Raw genomic sequence first — 25,000 nt, 5'->3', positions numbered from 1 at the left:
TCCAAAAAGATTCCTTGTGTATTAGAAATAGCTCCGTTTTATACATCACATTTGGCTACCAAAAAAAATCCATAAATTCAGTCCTCAAAACGCAAACTTTTTTCCAAATTAACTCCATAATATTGACTGAAAACATGGCAAACTTTGTTTAGAATCAATCATCAAGGTGTTTTTCACATATCTCTTCATTGATACATCGTTCTTGGACACATGCTTTCTCCCCTGAATCAAATGGTAAAGTAGAAGCAGCTGGCAATTGCGCACCGAATTCGACGCAGGACACCAGGCGGACACTTGGAAAATGTAGTCTCTTATGGTCAATCTTCCAATGATATGCCTACAAATACGTCACAATGCTGCTAAGACCTTGGGCGAACGACAGAAAGTGTAGGCTCATTCCTTGCGCAATCACAGCCATATAAGGAGACAATGGAAAACAGAGCTTCAGAAATTCTGCTAATTCCTGGTTGATGCATCATCTTGGTTTCGCCTGTAGAATGAGTTCTGGGGCACTTACAGACAAAATCTTTGCAGATTCTGAAACTTCAGAGTGTTTTCTTTCCAAAACTGTCAAGAATATGCATAGTCGAGCATCTTTTCGTGACAAAATATCGCGCTTAAAACGGGAACGTTTTTTATCCAAAAATGAAATAGCGCCCCTAGAGCTCTAACTGGTTAATAGTAATTGTTAGAATCTTAAGAGGGTGTATCTTTTAAGTGGCCTGGTAGATTTGAGATTAAGTTGTTTCTGTCTCAGATATGCATACCTTTCAGGATGTCTTACTTAAATAAATTGGGCAATGGTTGGCATGTCATCGGGAGGGGAAACATGAAGTTATCTGCAATCAGAGCAGGGCTCCTGAACAGGGCCACTGTGTATTATCCTCCCTCTGTCAAGTAGCACTTCTCCCTACCCCTCCATTCCACTACCTAACACGTTGTGGTGAATTCAAAGGCCTTCGTTATAGATTACAGGGACCGAGAGTGGGAGAGTGAGAGAGTGAGAGTGAGAGTGAGAGAGTGAGGGTGTGGGAGAGTGGGAGAGTGAGAGAGTGGGAGAGTGAGAGAGTGAGAGAGTGAGAGAGTGAGAGAGTGGGAGAGTGGGAGAGTGAGAGAGTGATATGTTCTAACTTGTTCTACTAACACACTGAAGCATCAGGACCAGAACATCCAATCAATCAGAATAAAAATAATTACAACACAATCAAAACAAAACTACATTGCTTATTGGGAAACATAAGCACAGAGCAAAATGCAGTGCTGTCTGGCCCTAAATCGACAGTACACCGTGGCTAACTATTTGACCATGGTTACTGATCAAAACCTTAGAAAAACCTTGACAAAGTACAGGCTCAGTGAGCACAGCCTTGCCATTGAGAAGGGTAGACACAGGAAAACCTGGCTCCCTGTAGAGGAAAGGCTGTGCAACCACTGCACCACAGCAGAACCTGAGACAGAGCTGCATTTCCTGACAAAATGTCAAAGATATAAAACAACTAGATAGTGTCATTTCCCCAAATTCGACATTGCTGCCTGCCATAAGTTGAGGGACAGTGTCTGACAGACCAACCAACCTGCACATGTCCTCTATGCTTATTGTTAAATATGTGGTTATTTTGACCCTTGGTTATTGTTGTTACTGTAGTCCTGTTGGCAATTTTGATTCTTATTATCTTAATATTGTAAATATCCAAAGTAAGCTTTGGAAATATGTACATTGTTACGTAATGCTTATAAAGCAAGTTGAATTGAATTGAATTGAGAGAGGGCCAGAGAGAGAGAGAGAGATTGAGCCAGAGAGAGAGAGAGATTGAGCCAGAGAGAGAGAGATTGAGCCAGAGAGAGAGAGATTGAGCCAGAGAGAATAAGTATCCTTTGCAGTGAGTTCTTCTCAGGTCTGAACTCTGAAAAGGCCTGCGACTGACCTGGAAAAGCTGAGTTAAGTGAGTGGGACTTCATTGCCTTTATCCTCGGTGAGAAGTGCTGACAAAACTAAACGGAGAGAAAAGTTTGGGCCGAAACTCTACTTCTTACTTCTTCTAATAGGCTTTTTTCTATCGGTGATTCCAACTGTTTGTGTCAGCATGATTCCAATCAAGCTTCTTCGCTCTGATTGGCTCAGTGGGATAATTCATTCTGATGACACACCTGTGACGGAGCAGAGAGAATCAATGATATCACTGCCATCATCAACAAAGGTGCCTGAAGTCTGAATGGAATGACAGATTGTAGTTTGTATGGAATAAAAATGGAGGGGATACTGTATTGAAGTGGAAGCCTAGGCAGGTGTCCAGCGTCATTAATTATTTACACACTTGCTTACCTCACTTGAATAAAGACACCAGTCCATTACCCTTATTTTTCTTATTTTCTGAAGTAAAACACAGCTGTTGAAAGAGAAAATAGACCCGAACTGATCCTGAGAGCCTTTTTCCTCTCTCTCTTTCTCTCTCTCTCTCTCTCTCTGTTTGTCAGGCATTTTCTCACAGAAACGCTTTAGGAACCCGGCTAGGGAAAAACAGATGGGCCCAAGTCTGTGGTTGCATATGCATCTGCAGAAATATGTAGCAGAGTCACTGCAGAGGAAAGAGCTGTTGTATTCCAGCCACAGGGAGACAGAGAGGGAGAGAGAGAAGAGCTGTCGTATTCCAGCCACAGGGAGACAGAGAGGGAGAGAGAGAAGAGCTGTCGTATTCCAGCCACAGGGAGACAGAGAGGGAGAGAGAGAAGAGCTGTCGTATTCCAGCCACAGGGAGACAGAGAGGGAGAGAGAGAAGAGCTGTCGTATTCCAGCCACAGGGAGACAGAGAGGGAGAGAGAGAAGAGCTGTCGTATTCCAGCCACAGGGAGACAGAGAGGGAGAGAGAGAAGAGCAGTCGTATTCCAGCCACAGGGAGACAGAGAGGGAGAGAGAGAAGAGCTGTTGTATTCCGGCCACAGGGAGACAGAGAGGGAGGGAGAGAGAGGAGCTGTTGTATTCCAGCCACAGGGAGACAGAGAGGGAGAGAGAGAAGAGCTGTCGTATTCCAGCCACAGGGAGACAGAGAGGGAGGGAGAGAGAAGAGCTGTCGTATTCCAGCCACAGGGAGACAGAGAGGGAGAGAGAGAAGAGCTGTCGTATTCCAGCCACAGGGAGACAGAGAGGGAGAGAGAGGAGAGCAGTCGTATTCCAGCCACAGGGAGACAGAGAGGGAGGGAGAGAGAGAGAAGAACTGTCGTATTCCAGCCACAGGGAGACAGAGAGGGAGAGAGAATAGCTGTTGTATTCCAGCCACAGGGAGACAGAGAGGGAGAGAGAAGAGCTGTCGTATTCCAGCCACAGAGAGGGAGAGAGAAGAGCTCTTGTATTCCAGCCACAGGGAGACAGAGAGGGAGAGAGAGAGAAAAAAGCTGTCGTATTCCAGCCACAGGGAGACAGAGAGGGAGGGAGAGAAGAGCTGTCGTATTCCAGCCACAGGGAGACAGAGAGGGAGAGAGAGAATAGCTGTTGTATTCCAGCCACAGGGAGACAGAGAGGGAGAGAGAGAGAGAGAGAAGAGCTGTCGTATTCCAGCCACAGGGAGACAGAGAGGGAGAGAGAGAGAGAAGAGCTGTCGTATTCCAGCCACAGGGAGACAGAGGGAGAGAGAAGAGCTGTCGTATTCCAGCCACAGGGAGACAGAGAGGGAGAGAGAGAGAGAAAAGCTGTCGTATTCCAGCCACAGGGAGACAGAGAGGGAGGGAGAGAAGAGCTGTCGTATTCCAGCCACAGGGAGACAGAGAGGGAGAGAGAGAATAGCTGTTGTATTCCAGCCACAGGGAGACAGAGAGGGAGAGAGAGAGAGAGAGAAGAGCTGTCGTATTCCAGCCACAGGGAGACAGAGAGGGAGAGAGAGAGAGAAGAGCTGTCGTATTCCAGCCACAGGGAGACAGAGAGGGAGAGAGAAGAGCTGTCGTATTCCAGCCACAGGGAGACAGAGAGGGAGAGAGAGAGAGAAAAGCTGTCGTATTCCAGCCACAGGGAGACAGAGAGGGAGGGAGAGAAGAGCTGTCGTATTCCAGCCACAGGGAGACAGAGAGGGAGAGAGAGAATAGCTGTTGTATTCCAGCCACAGGGAGACAGAGAGGGAGAGAGAGAGAGAGAGAAGAGCTGTCGTATTCCAGCCACAGGGAGACAGAGAGGGAGAGAGAGAGAGAAGAGCTGTCGTATTCCAGCCACAGGGAGACAGAGAGGGAGAGAGAAGAGCTGTCGTATTCCAGCCACAGGGAGACAGAGAGGGAGAGAGAGAGAGAAAAGCTGTCGTATTCCAGCCACAGGGAGACAGAGAGGGAGGGAGAGAAGAGCTGTCGTATTCCAGCCACAGGGAGACAGAGAGGGAGAGAGAGAATAGCTGTTGTATTCCAGCCACAGGGAGACAGAGAGGGAGAGAGAGAGAGAGAGAAGAGCTGTCGTATTCCAGCCACAGGGAGACAGAGAGGGAGAGAGAGAGAGAAGAGCTGTCGTATTCCAGCCACAGGGAGACAGAGAGGGAGAGAGAAGAGCTGTCGTATTCCAGCCACAGGGAGACAGAGAGGGAGAGAGAGAGAGAAGAGCTTTTGAAGGTTGTTGGGTTTGGATCCAGTGGGTTGTCAGTTGTCTCCGTGGCTCTTTTACTAGAGGGCTATGCCCAGGCCAGGGCAGAGAGGGTGAGGCAGGCAGGCAGTCAATGCCAGGCAGCGAGGCGGTGGCCTAATGTGCCCATTCTGCCCATGTCTTACAGCACTATGCTAAATCACTTAGATGGATTCTCATGGACTCAGCTTTATTTTCCAGGCGTACTGTAGATGGTGCTACGCGAGGATTCACATCACAGATTCGAATGAAAACAAAACATAATACTGTACTCACGCACACACACACACACATGCACGTACTGTACACACACACATACAAACACACAGTTTGACCTGGTATGGACCTTGGATGCTGGGAGCAGCTTTTGTATTTTTTGTGGTCCTTCATTACTGTATTGGATTGAACATGACAGCTGATGGTCAGATAGTCAGTTTATTGGCAATGTATGTCAAAATCACAGTAGTATTACTATTGAAGTATTCCTGTTTTCTGAGGACAACCATTTCTATCTACTCTGGTGCTGTTTTAAAGGGGATTCTCAACATTTAATCCATAATGGCATCTACTGTATGCACCACACCCTCCACAATTATGGGATAATCTCTGATCATCTGAGATTACACAGGTAGCCTACTTCTCCTGTTGACCTTTTACAATATTAATCTGCTCCCAGGTTTTTTTTTTGTCTGTCCTTTTCCAATTATTGGATTTATGTCATATTGAAGCACATACTCCTGAAAATATGAAAATGTATTGTGAACACAAAATACTGGTATAGGAGTGGTTTAAAAGCACCACTTTTGATGTGTTTTGGTGGTTTAAAAGCGCTGACATCATCAATGCTTTGATGCTGACCTGCAGTAGCCAAAATAATCTGCATTGGCACAAGATAACAAGTTATAATGATTCCTCTACAGCAAGAAACTGTTTCAAACCAGAATATGCCGTCATTATGACGTCCTATTCCAGATTCAGCCCACTGTGGTGATGCAGCATACTTTCAGCCCACTGTGGTGATGCAGCATACTTTCTGCCCACTGTGGTGATGCAGCATACTTTCTGCCCACTGTGGTGATGCAGCATACTTTCTGCCCACTGTGGTGATGCAGCATACTTTCAGCCCACTGTGGTGATGCAGCATACTTTCTGCCCACTGTGGTGATGCAGCATACTTTCTGCCCACTGTGGTGATGCAGCATACTTTCTGCCCACTGTGGTGATGCAGCATACTTTCAGCCCACTGTGGTGATGCAGCATACTTTCTGCCCACTGTGGTGATGCAGCATACTTTCTGCCCACTGTGGTGATGCAGCATACTTTCTGCCCACTGTGGTGATGCAGCATACTTTCTGCCCACTGTGGTGATGCAGCATACTTTCTGCCCACTGTGGTGATGCAGCATACTTTCTTGTTGTGAGAAAGAAACAGAAAAAGATGAACATCCCCAGTACACAGTACACAGACACAGTACACAGTACACAGTACACAGTACACAGACACAGTGTGTTCCTCCAGGGAATGGGTTGAGACAGAGGAGGAATAATCCTTCAGGCCTCACAGACCCTTTACACAGCTAGCCCTGATGCTACACATTGATGTCTGATGTACCGATAGATATTGGAACAAACACGCACTCCCACTCTAACTACTCAACACACACGCACACAAACTAACCTTGTGGAGACGTACAGTTCAGTCCCATTTTCCCTAACCCCTGAACCTAACCCGTACCCTAACCTTGACCAATAAACCTATCCTTAACCCGTACCCTTACCTTAACCATAACCCTGACCTTAAACATTACCCTGACCTTAACCCTAACCCTGACCTTAACCCTAACACTGACCTTAACCCGAAAACCTAACCGTAACCCTAAACCTAGCTCCTAACCCTAAAACTAACCCTAGCTCCAAACCTTAACCCTAAAACTAACCCTAGCTCCTAATTCTAACCCTAAACCTAATTCTAACCCTAACACTAATTCTAACCTTAACCCTCATCCCCCTACAGCTTGTGGGGACTAACAAAATGTCCCCAAGTTTGACTTCTGGTCTCCACTAGTATAGTTAAACACACACAGATGCACATGCACGCGTGCACACACACACACACACACACACACACACACACACACACACACACACACACACACACACACACACAAAGAAAACAAGCTGCAGCAGACATTTATTTTGGCTCCTCTCACCAACATTACCAATGAGGCTTTGGCCTGAGAGGACTGAAATACTGGGATTGAGGTTTCTGAAATAGCACAGCAGTTGAGTCATTTATATAAGTCTTACTGTGTGCTCTGAATACATTAGACATAAACCAGGCTCCCCTAAAAGTCATTGTTACATGTGTTTCCATCCCCATACATATTTAATGTACTTAATCAAGAGCAGAGGAAAAATGAAATCCGAGAGGCTATTCTAGTGGGAGTAATGGTTTGGTGAGACCACCATTTTGGTTTCTCATGGTTTCTGTAAAGCTCACTCAAGAGAGATCAGGCTAGAAGTGAGGGAGTAGGGGGGATATAGATAGAGAAGAAGGAGAGAATGTTGGACCCTTTCATTATCTTTGTAAGGCCTTGTCATTAAAGCCCAGAGGGCATAAAGGGTCAACTCACACCGGTGGCACACAGTCTCCTCCTTTCACACCATGAAGATGTGGCAAGCAGCTCCTAAAACCAACTTACATCTGCCATCTGAAAGAATGTGGCTTTATCGTTCTCCCTCTCTCTCTCTTTTCTTCTCTCTTTTCTTCTCTTCCTACCCTCCGTCTCTCGCTCCACTTCAAAGCACTTGTCACAGCCCCCAGATAAAGACAGGGTTCAGGGGTGACGTGGCGCAGCCGCTTTGCTGCTGAGCCTGTTGCCATGGAAGCAGGCTTTTAATTCAGGCATCTCGTCGTCTGCCGGGGTCCTGCCGTGTTATCATGGGTAACGAGTCATTGGTGCTCCACGGGGAAGAGGCCCCTCTAAGTCCAAACGGATTTACACACCAGAGGAGAGGAGGAGAGAAGAGGAGAGGGGATGAGAAGAGGAGAGGAGGAGAGAAGAGGAGAGGAGGAGAGAAGAGGAGAGGAGGAGAGAAGCGGAGAGGGGATGAGAGAGGGCTAGGAAACAGAACCATGTCTATATTTTTTACATTTGAGTTATTTAGCCGACAGTCTTATCCAGAGTTACTTATAGTCATTGCATTCATCTTACCACATATCAGTCATAGTCAGTACATTTTCCCTCAATTAAGTTCTCCCAGGGTCTTGAATTTGATGCGAGCCTCGACTGGGAGCCAGTGGAGAATGCGGAGGTGGTAGGTGACATGGGAGAACTTGGGAAGGTTGAACACCAGGTAGGCTCTCACCTACATATCCTCTCACCCATAGTAGCAGGATTATGACTTTCACGGGGAAAACACATTTGTTCCAAATTAATCTAACAATGGTCAAATTAGTGAACTCATTGCTCATTGTTTTCACTGAATCATTGTTCATACTAAAAAGGCAGACGTTTTACGTGTCCCTACTCGATTGTGTTTTTTGTTTGTTTATTTGCATTTTTGTACTTATTTTGTACATAATGTTGCCGAAAATGATCTAAACTAACTTCTGGACATCAGGACTCCGATTACTCACCACGGACTGGCAGAATCCTTTTATTCCTTTGACGAGTCTGAAAATCCATCATTCCACGGTTTCTGGTTGGGGAAGGTTTTAATAGTTGATGTGGGTACAACATCACCGATGCACTTGCTAATAAACTCGCTCACCGAATCAGCGTATTCATCAATGTTATTGTCCGACGTTATGCGGAACATATCCCAGTCCACGTGATCGAAGCAATCTTGAAGCGCGGAATCAGATTGGTCGGACCAGCGTTGAACAAACCTGAGCGTGGGCGTTTCCTGTTTTAATTTCTGTCTATAGGCTGGGAGCAACAAAATGGAGTCGTGGTCAGATTATCCAAAATGTTTTCCGCCCGGGTAGCGCATTCGATATGCTGATAAAATTTAGGGAGTCTTGTTTTCAGATTAGCCTTGTTAAAATCCCCATCTATGGGGATGTGATTATAATCGAAGAGAATTCTCTTGGTAGATAATGAGGTCGACATTTGATTGTAAGGAATTCTAGGTCAGGTGAGCAAAAGGACTTGATTTCCTGTATGTTGTTATGATCACACCACGTCTCGTTAATCATAAGGCATACCCCCCGCCCTTCTTCTTACCAGAGAGATGTTTGTTTCTGTCGGCGCGTTGCGTGAAGAAACCTGGTGGTTGTACCGACTCCGATAGCGTGTCTCGAGTGAGTCACATTTCTGTGAAACAAAGAACGTTACAATCTCTGATGTCTCTCTGGAAAGCAACCCTTGCTCGGATTTCATCTACCTTGTCAAGAGACTGGACGTTGGCGAGTAGTAAACTCGGGAGCGGTGCACGATGTGCCCGTCTACGGAGCCTGACCAGAAGACCGCTTCTTCTGCCCCTCCTGCGGTGCTGTTGTTTTGGGTCGCCGGCTGGGATCCGATCCATTGTCCTGGGTGGTGGACCAGACAGAGGATCCGGGAAAGTCGTATTTCTGGTCGTAATGTTGGTGAGTTGACGTTGCTCTTATATCCAATAGTTCCTCCCTACTGTATGTAATAAAACCTAAGATTTCCATCATTACGTTTGCCGATGACACAACAGTGGTAGGCCTGATCACCGACAACGACGAGACAGCCTATAGGGAGGAGGTCAGAGACCTGGCCATGTGGTGCCAGGACAACAACCTTTCCCTCAACGTGATCAAGACAAAGGAGATGATTGTGAACTACAGGAAAAAGAGGACCAAGCACGCCCCCATTCTCAGCAACAGGGCTGCAGCGGTGCAGGTTGAGAGATTCAAGTTCCTTTGTGTCCACGTTACTAACAAACTAACATGGTCCATGCACACCAAGACAGTCGTGAAGAGGGCACAACAAAAGATATTCCTCCTCAGGAGACTGAAAAGATTTGGCATGGGTCCTCAGATCCTCAAAAGTTTATACAGCTGCACCATCGAGAGCTGGTTGCATCACTGCCTGGTATGGCAACTGCTCGGCCTCCTACCGCAAGGCACTACAGAGGGTAGTACATCACTGGGGCCAAGCTTCCTGCCATCCAGGACCTCTATACCAGGCGGTGTCAGAGGAAGGTCCTCAAAATTGTCAAAGACTCCAGCCACCCTAGTCATAGACTGTTTGTACCTAATGGCAAGCGGTACCGGAGCGCCAAGTCTAGGTCCAAGAGGATTCTAAACAGCTTCTACCCCCAAGACATAAGACTCCTGAACACCTAATCAAATGGTTACCCAGACTATTTGCATTGCCCCCCCCCCCCGTCTTTTACACCGCTGCTACTCTCTGTTGTTAACATCTATGCATAGTCACTTTAATAACTCTACCTACATATTACCTCAACTAACCGGTGCCGCTGCACATTTATTTTGTACCGGTACCCCCCTGTATATAGTCTCGCTATTGTTATTTTACTGCTGCTCTTCAATTTCTTATCTCTTATTCTTATCTGTATTTTTTTCAACTGCATTGTTGGTTAGGGGCTCGTAAGTAAGCATTTCACTGTAACCTGTTGTATTCGGCGCATGTGACTAAAAAACATATGATTTGATCTGATTTGATTTACAGTCTATTTCATACACACCAATCTAGAAAAGCTTGAATCCCTGGCCAGTCCAGTTTGCACTTTTTCTCTCATGCTGTGTAACTGGTATTCTTCAGTCTAAATATACTTTTAGCCCCGGTCCCTCTTCACAGGGAAGGCTAAGGTGTAAAGTACACAACAGGCCGTCAGTCAGGTCACCGTGCCAGTGAACAGCAGAGTGCTTCTCCGCACACCATCAGATGAGCAGAGGAGACAAGGCGAGGGTGGAGGGTATGAGCCCTTTTGAGTGCCTGGTCATTGGAGGAACAGTGGAGGAACAGGACGTGTGTGTTCATTAGTGCGACCCAGGGGAGAGTGTGTGTCAGGAGGCCAGACCTAATCCCCATGGCAACCAACCCAATGACTCCCCTTCAGGATGCTGCTTGTCAATCATCTCAGTCGTGATGTGTTCCTGGGGTATGATTCACGGCTCTGGCTCGCTTTCTCATTTTCTCTCTCCTTTCTGTTTTTTTGCTCTCTCTCCTTCTCTTTGTGTGTCTCGGAGTCGCAGAGTCAAACGTGAACAAACATCCATTTGTAACGGCTCCAAAAGGAATGTCACAGGTAGATGAAAGCGAGGAACACAGTACAGTAGTACTGTGTGCAGGACAATAGCACCTAGGTCTCTTAAAAGTCCTGCAGGGGATAACTCCTCTTCTTGTCGGTTAGACATGTTCCCTTCCCATGTTCCCTCCTCTTCTTGTTATGATCAATGTTCCCTTGAAGTTGTGCGCATGTGCGGCCGTGCAGCTCCCCCGGGACTGCCACGCAGAAGTAATATTAGCCTGCGCAGAGAAGAACGAGATTGAACTTCCCTAGACTTTTTAGAGTTTTCCCCGCTAGTTAACACTATCGATGTTTCCCTTTACTTTGGGAATTGTGACACTTTCAACGCAACATACAGAAACAAAAGTAACTATGCAAGACTTAGTTTGCAAAACGAACTATGCAAGATATTTTCTTGGAGGCAGAATGCATCGGAGTAGGATTCTATTGCATTGACAGGCACGACTCAGGCCCGTACTCTACACAGACCGGTGCGCGATAACAAATCAGAGCCGCAGTAGGCCTACAGTGTATGAAAATGGACCATTGCCATATATGGATCTGTGCCATTCACTTTAAACTGGACTATGTGTACAGCGTGAACGGACGTGAGTAGTTTATTATGAGATCAAAGTGAGAGCTACATGTGTGCACATTTGTACATATCCTTTGCTAGTTAGTGAGTTTGCATTATGCCCTGAATATATTCTACCATGCCCAGAAACCTGCTCCTCTTATTCTCTGTCCCCAACGCTCTAGGCGACCAGTTTTGATAGCCTTTAGCCGCACTCTCATACTACTCCTTCTCTGTTCCGCGGGTGATGTGGAGGTAAACCCAGGCCCTGCATGTCCCCAGGCACCCTCATTTGTTGACTTCTGTGATCGAAAAAGCCTTGGTTTCATGCATGTCAACATCAGAAGCCTCCTCCCTAAGTTTGTTTTACTCACTGCTCTAGCACACTCTGCTAACCCTGATGTCCTTGCTGTGTCTGAATCCTGGCTCAGGAAGGCCACCAAAAATTCAGAGATTTCCATACCCAACTATAACATCTTCCGTCAAGATAGAACTGCCAAAGGGGGAGGAGTTGCAGTCTACTGCAGAGATAGCCTGCAAAGTAATGTCATACTTTCCAGGTCCATACCCAAACAGTTCGAACTACTAATCTTGAAAATTACTCTCTCCAGAAATAAGTCTCTCACTGTTGCCGCCTGCTACCGACCTCCCTCAGCTCCCAGCTGTGCCCTGGACACCATTTGTGAATTGATCGCCCCCCATCTAGCTTCAGAGTTTGTTCTGTTAGGTGACCTAAACTGGGATATGCTTAACACCCCGGCAGTCCTACAATCTAAGCTAGATGCCCTCAATCTCACACAAATCATCAAGGAACCCACCAGGTACAACCCTAACTCTGTAAACAAGGGCACCCTCATAGACGTCATCCTGACCAACTGGCCCTCCAAATACACCTCCGCTGTCTTCAACCAGGATCTCAGCGATCACTGCCTCATTGCCTGTATCCGCTACGGAGCCGCAGTCAAACGACCACCCCTCATCACTGTCAAACGCTCCCTAAAACACTTCTGTGAGCAGGCCTTTCTAATCGACCTGGCCCGGGTATCCTGGAAGGACATTGACCTCATCCCGTCAGTTGAGGATGCCTGGTCATTCTTTAAAAGTAACTTCCTCACCATTTTAGATAAGCATGCTCCGTTCAAAAAATGCAGAACTAAGAACAGATACAGCCCTTGGTTCACCCCAGACCTGACTGCCCTCGACCAGCACAAAAACATCCTGTGGCGGACTGCAATAGCATCGAATAGTCCCCGTGATATGCAACTGTTCAGGGAAGTCCGGAACCAATACACGCAGTCAGTCAGGAAAGCTAAGGCCAGCTTCTTCAGGCAGAAGTTTGCATCCTGTAGCTCCAACTCCAAAAAGTTCTGGGACACTGTGAAGTCAATGGAGAACAAGAGCACCTCCTCCCAGCTGCCCACTGCACTGAGGCTAGGTAACACGGTCACCACCGATAAATCCATGATTATCGAAAACTTCAATAAGCATTTCTCAACGGCTGGCCATGCCTTCCGCCTGGCTACTTCAACCTCGGCCAACAGCCCCGCCCCCCCCCCCCGCTGCTCCTCGCCCAAGCCTCTCCAGGTTCTCCTTTACCCAAATCCAGATAGCAGATGTTCTGAAAGAGCTGCAAAACCTGGACCCGTACAAATCAGCTGGGCTTGACAATCTGGACCCTCTATTTCTGAAACTATCCGCCACCATTGTCGCAACCCCTATTACCAGCCTGTTCAACCTCTCTTTCATATCGTCTGAGATCCCCAAGGATTGGAAAGCTGCCGCAGTCATCCCCCTCTTCAAAGGGGGAGACACCCTGGACCCAAACTGTTACAGACCTATATCCATCCTGCCCTGCCTATCTAAGGTCTTCGAAAGCCAAGTCAACAAACAGGTCACTGACCATCTCGAATCCCACTGTACCTTCTGCGCTGTGCAATCTGGTTTCCGAGCCGGTCACGGGTGCACCTCAGCCACACTCAAGGTACTAAACGATATCATAACCGCCATCGATAAAAGACAGTACTGTGCAGCCGTCTTCATCGACCTTGCCAAGGCTTTCGACTCTGTCAATCACCATATTCTTATCGGCAGACTCAGTAGCCTCGGTTTTTCGGATGACTGCCTTGCCTGGTTCACCAATTACTTTGCAGACAGAGTTCAGTGTGTCAAATCGGAGGGCATGCTGTCCGGTCCTCTGGCAGTCTCTATGGGGGTGCCACAGGGTTCAATTCTCGGGCCGACTCTTTTCTCTGTATACATCAATGATGTTGCTCTTGCTGCGGGCGATTCCCTGATCCACCTCTACGCAGACGACACCATTCTATATACTTTCGGCCCGTCATTGGACACTGTGCTATCTAACCTCCAAACAAGCTTCAATGCCATACAACACTCCTTCCGTGGCCCCCGACTGCTCTTAAACGCTAGTAAAACCAAATGCATGCTTTTCAACCGATCGCTGCCTGCACCCGCATGCCCGCCTAGCATCACCACCCTGGATGGTTCCGACCTAGAATATGTGGACATCTATAAGTACCTAGGTGTCTGGCTAGACTGCAAACTCTCCTTCCAGACTCATATCAAACATCTCCAATCGAAAATCAAATCAAGAGTCGGCTTTCTATTCCGCAACAAAGCCTCCTTCACTCACGCCGCCAAGCTTACCCTAGTAAAACTGACTATCCTACCGATCCTCGACTTCGGCGATGTCATCTACAAAATGGCTTCCAACACTCTACTCAGCAAACTGGATGCAGTCTATCACAGTGCCATCCGTTTTGTCACTAAAGCACCTTATACCACCCACCACTGCGACTTGTATGCTCTAGTCGGCTGGCCCTCACTACATATTCGTCGCCAGACCCACTGGCTCCAGGTCATCTACAAGTCCATGCTAGGTAAAGCTCCGCCTTATCTCAGCTCACTGGTCACGATGGCAACACCCATCCGTAGCACGCGCTCCAGCAGGTGTATCTCACTGATCATCCCTAAAGCCAACACCTCATTTGGCCGCCTTTCGTTCCAGTACTCTGCTGCCTGTGACTGGAACGAATTGCAAAAATCGCTGAAGTTGGAGACTTTTATCTCCCTCACCAACTTCAAACATCAGCTATCTGAGCAGCTAACCGATCGCTGCAGCTGTACATAGTCTATTGGTAAATAGCCCACCCATTTTCACCTACCTCATCCCCATACTGTTTTTATTTATTTACTTTTCTGCTCTTTTGCACACCAATATCTCTACCTGTACATGACCATCTGATCATTTATCACTCCAGTGTTAATCTGCAAAATTGTAATTATTCGCCTACCTCATGCCTTTTGCACACATTGTATATAGACTCCCCCTTTGTTTTCTACTGTGTTATTGACTTGTTAATTGTTTACTCCATGTGTAACTCTGTGTTGTCTGCTCATACTGCTATGCTTTATCTTGGCCAGGTCGCAGTTGTAAATGAGAACTTGTTCTCAACTAGCCTACCTGGTTAAATAAAGGTGAAATAAAAAAATAATAATAATATTAGCCCAGTTATAGATCATTTATAGTCAGCAATGGGGGAGGGATTGTTCCTTACAGGGGGAGCATAAAACGTGTGCATTTCTAGACATCTTTGAAAAGCGAGTCAGGTAAAGAGCTTTTTTTTTGTTGGTGTTAACGGGGCAATGTTGTATTTTGAAACAGGTTTGAATATGTTAAGTTGCAAATAGGCAGAGGGTAACATAAGTACTGATTCTCAGTAATAATGGTATGGGAATAATGCTGCATTTCATTTTGTAAAGTGGTTTCTTGCATCAAACATTTTCAGTCACCTCCTTGTCTGAAGGACAATTGGATTCGTCTCATGGTATGTAGGCCTACATTGAACACCACACTGCTACTGTAGGCTGAATGGTAGAACAGATATTTCCATGTTAAAATGTCATGGGATGCATTTTCTCCATTGTTTTTGATGGTAAGCAACTCTGGTAGGCCTACATTATGATCAAATAGCCGCAGCAGGCTAATTGACCACTGTCTGAAACTAACTTAAAGCGTCTACACAGCCTCAGGGTTCACAGTAAACGCGCGCCGGAAGTTGCGCTCAGCAGACCTGAAAATTGCTCAGTGGCACATTTGTTTTGAGGGAACATTGGCTATGAGCAGTACTGAGTTATAGGGTACCTATCAAGACTTTAGGTACTTCACCACCCACCCAGGACAGGGTTCTCAGTAGAGCTAAGAATGAGATATGAGCAAGGCTACCACAGCCAACAGCAGTCAACACAAGGAACTAACCGAAGGCAAACCTCGGACTAACATCTATTATACTCATATCCATAACCCCCCCTCATTCAGGGTACATCAGATGTACTGTTGTTTTCCACTTCACACTGATCTAATGCATAAATATGGAGAAGGGCATCACATTTATGTATATCTTTATACCCAGTAAACACACAGCTCTCTCCTTTCTGTCATATTAGTATTTATACACGTTGATTCGGCACATATTTCCATATTCGTAGTCAGGACAGATTTAGGGCATATGGTTTGTTGTCTAGCTCGCTGTGAGTGAATAATTATTCTGTAAGCTTGTGTAGCTCGTTCTCCAGATGTGTAATTTGTGTGTGTAGTGGAGATGTATAGTAATATAGATGACTATATGAATAAATGACACAGGTGCTAACTCAGAGAGATCAGTCAGTCACACAGTGAAGGACTTCTACAGGCTTGTACAGAAAATATCCAGTTTTACTTCACTTGGAATATATTCCCTCAGTGATTACTCTCATTTTCCCTTCCATCCAAATGATCCAACCACCCGGCCCATTTTCAGTGCTTTCCACCCACAGCTTGCCATGGGTTTGTCTTGTATAAATGCAAAAACAAATACGTTTTGCACTCACAGCTCTACATCTTCGTCTCCACCACTAACAACATTTCACAAGATGGGGTTGTTAGGTGTGGTAGCAAGGAGCTCTGCAACCCACCCACAAGGTTCAACCAGCAGTTCTCCCTCTGTTAGAGGGGACAGAGAGCTGTAATGACAGCAGCACCAGGACTAGAGACGGTATGGACAGGTCTTGGGCAGTGGAGGTGGCTTACCCAAACCCAGTAGACAATTAGAGCTGAAGACGAACCTCTCTGACACAGCTGACCTCCACTGTCCCCTTGGCCTCCAGTGGTAATGAGGACGTCTGTGCCTGATAGTGCCTCCTGTTAGTGTTCTAACTGGACGCCCACACACACACACACACACACACACACACACACACACACACACACACACACACACACACACACACACACACACACACACACATATACTAGGCTACACACACACACACACACACACACACACACACACACACACATACTAGGCTACACACACACACACATACTAGGCTACACACACACACACACACTCATACTAGGCTACACACACACACACACACACACACACACACATTCTAGGCTACACACACACACACACACACACACACACACACACATACTAGGCTACACGCAGGCACGCACAAACACACACACATCTCCAACCACATCGATCCATCATCTTCTTCTTCTCCACGTGCAGGATCTTGTGGGCGTGCCAGTGTGTGCGCATGTACTGCATGTTCATAACCGGCATGTTTTTTGTCTTGTAAGCAGATTAGAATACGGTACTCATTGTTCTTAAAACAATACGTTTTTCCTTTCAAAAAGGAAGCGATTTAGGTCTATACTATAGGACGAGAGATTTGATAATCATTTCACATCCCTCTAATCTAGACAATACAAAACACACCGAGAGAGTCTTAGTAATTAGGAGATAAGAATGAATTGTGTGATTTTGAATCTCGTATTACCCTGGCCTGAATCCAGTCATTTATCTGAGAGTACAGTAGGTGTTCATGAGGAGCTACTAGCTAGGTTCTTCCTCTCTCTCTGTCTGTCCTCTTCATCTCTCCTCTCCCACTCTTCCTCATAAATTGTCATTACGGTATGACTTTATCTCTTCTCAATCCTCTTTTCTTCTTCTCTCTCTCTCTCTCTCTCTCTGTCTCTGTCTCTGTCTCTGTCTCTCTCTGTCTCTCTCTCTCTCTCTCTGTTCTCCCTTTCTCTCTCTGTTCTCCCTTTCTCTCACTCCCTCTCCTTCTGGCAGCCTCATTCCCTCTCCTTCTGGCAGCCTCATTCCCTCTCCTTCTGGCAGCCTCATTCCCTCTCCTTCTGGCAGCCTCATTCCCTCTCCTTCTGGCAGCCTCATTCCCTCTCCTTCTGGCAGCCTCATTCCCTCTCCTTCTGGCAGCCTCATTCCCTCTCCTTCTGGCAGCCTCATTCCCTCTCCTTCTGGCAGCCTCATTCACTCACCTGCATGTATTATGGTTTTCCGGTCTCTCTCCCTCATCCTCTCTCTCTCTCTCTCTCTCTCTCTCTCTCTCTCTCTCTCTCTCTCATCCTCTCTCTCTCTCTCCCTCATCCTCCCCCTCTCTCTCTCTCCCTCGCTCGTCCGCTCTCTCTATTTCTCTCCCACTCTCGCTCTACTTCTGTTTCTTTCTCTCTCTTTCACTGTTTATTTTCTCATCTCTGACATAAAGACTCCCTCCCTCTCTTTATGACAGTTGACATGTGGCTATTTCCCTGCGTTAACGACTAGAATTGTGCCAATTACCTCCCGGAATGTGCCGGTGCCAATCAGCCGGTAACAAGCTCAGTGCCAGCATCTCTCTGTGTGTGTGTGTGTGTGTGACAGGGGGTGTGAACGTTTTTTGAGTTATTTTGATCACTCATATGATGGTTCTAAAATGTGTTATTGTCTCTTCTAGGCTTCCATGGTCACACGTTTACTAGTTATAATTATATTAGTAAAAGTGTAAAAATGACTCATATTGAGTGAACAGTGCATTGACTTTGAGTGACAAATATGAGCCGTGGCAGTCTTTACACATGCGCGCGCGCGCGCGCACACACACACACACGCACACACACACACACACTTTCCTTTCTTTTTTGACAAGAGTTTCCACCTTGTCTCTCCTCCTCGCCTCTCCCTCCCTCTTTCTACAGCGTCAGAAAAGCTCTTTTGTTCTGTTTTTAATTACCCTCACACCGCTCTTGACTTCTGAACGCAGCCTGTTTGGAGAGGTTGCGTCTCTGATTGGTGCAAAATTAGATAACCACCTCTCTGTGCCGACTGTCAATCCCCATTACAAGAACAGGCTTTTCACATACCAAAGCCTGTGGTTAACAGAACAATGTGTCAATCAACTCCATCATGTCTTTGACTCTCTTTCTTCTTACCGTCGTCTCCCTCGTTTGTTTGATTGGAAGCTTTGTCACAACCCCTTTTAGTCGACTCATCAGTACAAAGAGAGAACAGTCTCAAAATGGCCATCAGTCAGTACTACTGTCAGGCTTTCGTTTCTTTTTTTAAACACGGAGGGTATGTTCATAGGGAATCTTCACATGTGATGTGATCGGCCTGGCGTGTCATATTTGTCAGCCTCGTTCACTATTTAATTCAGATGTTCTGAATGGCCGTGTTCCCTTTAGTGTGAGGCAAGGTGAGTGTGTATTCCGTTGGCACACAGAGGACCACACATACTCACCACACACACGGGAATACACACACAGCTCCATCAGGACAAGGGTAAAAAAAAAAAATAACATAACCACTGTCCCAGCAGGCCGAGGCCAATCAGCGTCCCACTCAGCTGTGCTAAACACACACACACACACACACACGCGCGCGCTGCTTCCACGGATTTCTGTTTGTGTGTGTTGTTTGCTTGTTTTCCTCAGTAAATGTAGTGATGCGTTTAATCACTTGTGCCTCCCGTCCCCTGGGTTTATATGTAATCCTTATTGATTTACGTTGGTGGACTTTTCTGATTACCACGGGCAGCATCGCTATCTGCTATCATTATGTTGATGACTTTTTTTTTTTCCGCAATGGATTTAATACCCGTCACGTTGATACTCACAAGACATTCACCTCGATTGGTATGCGTGCTGGATTAATGGCGTTTCTACAGAATGGGTTTGTAAAACAGTTTGTTGTATTTCTGTGTCATTTCACTATCTTCCGGGTCATATTCTTGTTCCAACTAACTGACGAAGCCACACCAGGTGTCAAACAGACACTGACATACATACTAAGACAGATGAGATACGTATTGGTAATGATAGGTATCCTTCAATCATTCATTCACTTGACGTGCTTATTACTGTTTATGACAGGGTTTCCCAAACTCGGTCCTGGGGACCCCAATGGGTACACGTTTTGTTTCTTGCCCTAGCAACACACAGCTGATTCACATAATCAACTAATCATCAAGCTTTGATCATTTGAATCGGCTGTGTAGTGTTAGGGCAACAACAACAACAAAACGCTCAACCCTTTGGGGTCCCCAGGACCGAGTTTGGGAAACGCTGGTTTATGACATCAGACGACGGTGTTATTTCTCAGATATCATATTCACCAGACATATTGAGATCTCCTGTTCCCTGTCGTTTCGATCCTCCCCTCGTCTAGTGAAGTGACAGCTATCTCATTATCTCAGGGTTAAAAACACAGCTTTTTCTTCTGTAGGAGAGTCGAGAGCAGATTTGTGTTGTCTCTGCATGCTGTTTGATTGGCCCTGGTATCACCGTGATAAATGATATGAGATGCTATCTAACGTTAGCGGGAGCTGGGCAGACAAGGCACTGGAGGTCTTCATGTCTTCTGCTGCGTTAGGACTGAATACGAGATGGGATGAGAGCGGGTGTATTGTTGTGCTGTGGAGGACAAGAGCCTGGGCTTAATTTCACTGACGAGCCAGACAGCAGGGGAGGGAACCCTAACCACTGCGCTCCATGCGATTGATTTGCCTGATAAATGTTTATGGAGGAAAACACTCATAAACAACATATCAGCAGAGAATTATGACGTTGTGCATCCAGAAGTTTGCCACCGAGCTCTGCCGCTGATTGTTTTTCCGTTCTCTTTTGATGTGAATCTGTCACCACGAGTCTGCGTCTCTTCTGGAGTGGTATTATGTTTATGATGGATGCATTCAGTTTGAGTGGGAGTTTTAAGCTGCCGTTAATTGCTACTAGCTAGAGTGTTGAAAGTAGCTCTGCCTTAAGTCTCCCTGTATTGCTGTTGCAGGAATAATAGGGGTGCAGGCAGGCAGGCAGACAGGCAGACAGACAGACAGACAGGCAGGCAGGCAGACAGACAGACAGACAGACAGACAGACAGGCAGGCAGGCAGGCAGGCAGGCAGGCAGGCAGGCAGACAGACAGACAGGCAGGGGGCAGGCAGGCAGAAAGACAGACAGGCAGACAGGCAGGCAGACAGACAGACAGACAGACAGACAGACAGACAGACAGACAGACAGACAGACAGACAGACAGACAGGCAGGCAGGCAGACAGACAGACAGACAGGCAGGCAGGCAGGCAGACAGGCAGGGGGCAGGCAGGCAGAAAGACAGACAGAGACAGGCAGGGGGCAGGCAGACAGGCAGGGGGCAGGCAGACAGGCAGGGGGCAGGCAGGCAGGCAGGGGGCAGGCAGGCAGGCAGGCAGACAGGTAGGCAGGCAGGCAGGCAGGCAGGCAGGCAGGCAGGCAGGCAGGCAGGCAGGCAGGCAGGGGGCAGGCAGGCAGGCAGACAGGCAGGGGGCAGGCGGCTCTATACAAGCAGGACCCTCTTTGATGGTGTAGTAGTGATATCTGTCATCTTCAGACACTACAGATGCTAGTGATGGTAGTGAGGCTTCTATCTCACCTGTATCACAATCTGCCCATCTTGTTTAGTGAGACAGTCATCGTGATGCTGGTTTTATAACAATCAGAAGAAAAACACAGGTCTTATCACTCGAAGACTACAGTACACCCACCTATTCTAACACCAGGCACTTGGCTCTCAAGTCATTTCACTGCAGTCACTTAGACTAGCACCTACAGATTATTTAGGCTTGGCAGGGTTCATATGGGAGAATTCTTCAGTTCTCTGAGGTGTAGATCAAGTGTCCTCCAATAGTTCTTAGACAATGGCCAGCCAAACATACTTCTTATCTCTCCCAGGCCTGCTCTGACCTTATCTGGCATCGTCTGCTTGTCAGGAGGAAGCACAATGCACAGGATGTATCCTGTGCTGTTCACCTCTCTCTATGCACTCAATCCATTCCCTGACTCTGACTACGTACAGGATGTCTTTTCTCGAGAGAAAACAGTTAGACGATTCAGGGGAAAAGTGTGAAGTCTTTGAAACTGCCTTTGTCTGTCTGTCTGCCTGTCTGTGTGTGTGTGTGTGTAATGTGGACCGGTCTCTCTGCCTGAGGCCTTCACACCCGAGGAGGATGAGGTGAAGAAAAGTGTTTCTGTGATTTACTTTCAAATAAAAGCCCCACACGGTTCCCTGTTTTCTGATATTATCAGGAGTTCAATATCTGTATCATTTGGAGAGAAAAACAGAAATTCATAAGGAAAGGTCAAGGAGCTTTGCAGTTCCAAAAATAGCAACGAATTTCCTTTCCTCTCGCTGTCTGACAATACAGTATTACTTTGTTCTGTTCTGGGGAAATGAAAAGAGAACATGATAGCTTTTTATAGAAAGACACGGGCCTCAGAGACATAAACAGTGTTGCTGTAATCCTGGACTTGAGCTTTATTGGAGAGGTGAATGGGAGACAAAGAGAAGAAAATGTCTTTAAACCCTTTAAACACTTCCTTGTGATTTATTCCAGAGGAAATCAGGTTAACGCGTCTGACTGCCGTGCAGTCCCAGTTTCATGTCTGCTCTTACCGACTAGTTTTGATTTCTACTGGTCTTCATTATTCATGGTCTCTCCCTTTTTATCTTTCTTTCTCTTTCTTTCTCTCTCTCTCGCGCTCTCTCTCTCTCTCTGTCTCTCTCTCTTTCTCTCTCTCGCTCTCTCTCTGCCCCTCCCTCCCTCCCAGGTGGAGTGGCTGAAGAACGAGGAGATCATAGACCCTGCTGATGACCGTAACTTCTACATCACCATCGACCATAACCTGATCATCAAACAGGCCAGACTGTCTGACACCGCTAACTATACCTGTGTCGCCAAGAACATCGTCGCCAAGAGACGCAGTACCACGGCAACAGTCATCGTCTACGGTAGCAATCAACTCTCACCGTGACACGTTGACCGTAACAGCCTTCTAAAGTTGCACTGCATGAGGCAACTTGTGGGGTTTTTTCTTAAGGTGTCTGTGAGCAACAGATGTATTCCCAGTCATGTGAAATCCATAGACTAGGGCCTAATGAGTTTATATCAGTTGATTGATTTCCTGATATGAACTGTAACTCAGTGAAATCTTTGAAATTGTAGATTGTTGCGTTTATATTTTTGTTCATTGTAGCTGGATCCTGTCAGGTTGTGGTAGGTGTTTGAATGGAAAGGTTACTCCAGGAATCCTCACCCTCTCCTGAGTCCTGATAAACACTGTACCTCTCTGCTCCCCAGTCTCCCCTTAGGGGATTAGACACGCGTGACAGCACAGACATTCAGGCCTCAGGACTTCTCCCACCCTGGGAGGAACGTAACTACCCCCACCCAGCATGTGAAGTGGCTAAACCTCAGGTTATTAAATCAGTCTGTCAGTCTAGCTAATCATCAGCTAACAGACACGAGGCTGTTTTATAGCCTCAACCTCACAAATACACGCACGTGGCTGTGAGCGCACACACATGATACACACGCAGAAAACCGGACCAGAATGGATGGAGGTTTGCAGGAATTGATGATGTCACCAGGATCAGGTTTCAAATCCATCTCTCCTTCCATCCCTCCAGTGTCTCTCGGCACAGCACATCATCCATAAATCACACACACTGGCCCTGCCATGGAGGATTATGGGGGATTAGGGGGTCCTAAGTTATTGTTGGTGTCCTATTTGTTAATTTATCTATTTTAGTTGTCCATTCTGACAGGCAAGAGCAGCATGTGTGGCTTAGATGAGTCCAGTATGAGGGTGAAGTAGAGCATGTGTGTGTGTGCGTATGTGTGTGTGTGTGTGTGTCTGTGTCAGCAGACTTTGGGGTCTTCAGGGACTGGGGTCGCTGTCCCTGCTAGGCTTTTCCCTTCACTAATGCAGTCTGGGAGGATTGAGTGAGTGCGCCGGAAGACAGCTTTGATGTTGGCTCATCCTTAAAAGAATACACCAGAAGCCACTTTCTCTGCCTGGATTGCATCAGTCCCTCTTCCCCGTCCCCCTTCCCTGTATGCAGGCAGGCAGACAGGCAGACAGGCAGACAGGCAGACAGGCAGACAGGCAGGCAGGCAGACAGGCAGACAGGCGGGCAGACGGACAGACGGACAGACAGGCAGACGGACAGACAGAGAGACAGAGAAACGGAGAGAGGGAGAGACCGTGAGGGAGAGGGAGAGGGAGAGACCGAGAGGGAGAGGGAGAGGGAGAGGGAGCGGGAGAGTTTCCCTCGTTACCAGAGGAGACAGACCAGCCCAGTGGTTTTCCAGCCTGCACCACAACAAGGAATCCTGGAAAGGGCTGGGGAGGACCCGCAGAGAGAGGGATGGATGGAAAGAAAAAGAGAGAGACCGAGAAGGAGGAAGAGTAATACAACCCCATAAGTAAAGAAAGAGACAGTGAAGAAAGGCAGGGCTTTGGCTCTGCTCCCGTGGAGTCTGATGCTTGGGGCTTCACTCATCGTAAGCTCTGAGGGGCCTCCAGCTCCTTACATCTGAAATGCCACAGTCGTGTTCTCAGCCACACACCCCACTGTCATTCCAGCTCTGGATTTCCACTGAGACGCAGATGGAATTGGAGGAAAGGAAGAAAGGATTTGAGGGATTCAGATGATGGGAAATACAGCAGCCAGAATAGCCTGTCCACATAGCTAACTAATGAACAGTGCTAACAGGGGAGAACCCAAGTGTGCTACAGATTCTTCAATGCCATGTTCATTCGAGCAAAAAAGGGCTGGTGGAAAACACTCACATTCTCCAAGACTCACTCAGTGCCACTATAAAAAGGACAACCATTGTATTTGCTAAAGTGTTAAACATGTTGTTCTCCAATGTTGTTGGGGTTTTTCTACAGTGAATGGCGCCTGGTCAACATGGACAGAGTGGACGGTGTGTAACAGTCGCTGTGGCCGTGGCTACCAGAAGCGCACGAGGAGCTGCACCAACCCAGCACCGCTCAACGGGGGTGCCATCTGTGACGGGCAAGGCATTCAGAAGCTGGCATGCAACCCACTGTGCCCAGGTAGTTACTGCGCCACTTGTCACAACCCTTATGGAGCAGGGGAGTGCAATTTACTGGACAACACAAACAGAGCACTATGTATTTTCATAAATATAGATATCTATCATTCTTACTCTCACTCTTACCCACCCCACTCCGCCCCGCCTCACCCCACCCTGTTTCTTTCCCACTAATTGTCACACTCTCACTCCCACCCTCCATGCCTTCTCACCCTCTCCTCCCTCCCTCCCCACCACCATGCCCCCCACTCCCTCCCTCCCCTCTGTGTGTTAGTGGATGGTCTGTGGACAGAGTGGAGTAAATGGTCCACGTGTGGGACAGAGTGTACCCACTGGAGGAGGAGGGAGTGCAGCGCCCCGGTGCCCAAAAACGGGGGGAAGGACTGT

The 25,000-nt window shown here is 47.1% G+C and overlaps 1 protein-coding gene across 4 annotated transcripts in view; it reads left to right on the top strand.

Annotated features, from left to right (window-relative positions):
• Positions 1-25,000, top strand: part of unc5c (unc-5 netrin receptor C) — a 183,989-nt gene that overhangs the window by 125,552 nt on the left and 33,437 nt on the right. For all 4 annotated transcript variants that reach the window (XM_036977456.1, XM_036977455.1, XM_036977457.1 and 1 more), the window contains 3 exons: positions 22,320-22,500; positions 24,447-24,614; positions 24,888-25,000. The exon at positions 24,888-25,000 is cut by the window's right edge and continues 52 nt beyond it. In XM_036977456.1, the coding sequence (XP_036833351.1) occupies positions 22,320-22,500; positions 24,447-24,614; positions 24,888-25,000 (462 nt within the window). The remainder of the gene's footprint in view (positions 1-22,319; positions 22,501-24,446; positions 24,615-24,887) is intronic.

Source organism: Oncorhynchus mykiss, chromosome 5 (genome assembly GCF_013265735.2).
Source record: "Oncorhynchus mykiss isolate Arlee chromosome 5, USDA_OmykA_1.1, whole genome shotgun sequence".
Classification (NCBI taxonomy): domain Eukaryota; kingdom Metazoa; phylum Chordata; class Actinopteri; order Salmoniformes; family Salmonidae; genus Oncorhynchus; species Oncorhynchus mykiss.
The sequence above is the reverse complement of the archived record's forward strand: the minus strand, read 5'-3'. Positions and strand labels throughout refer to the sequence as shown.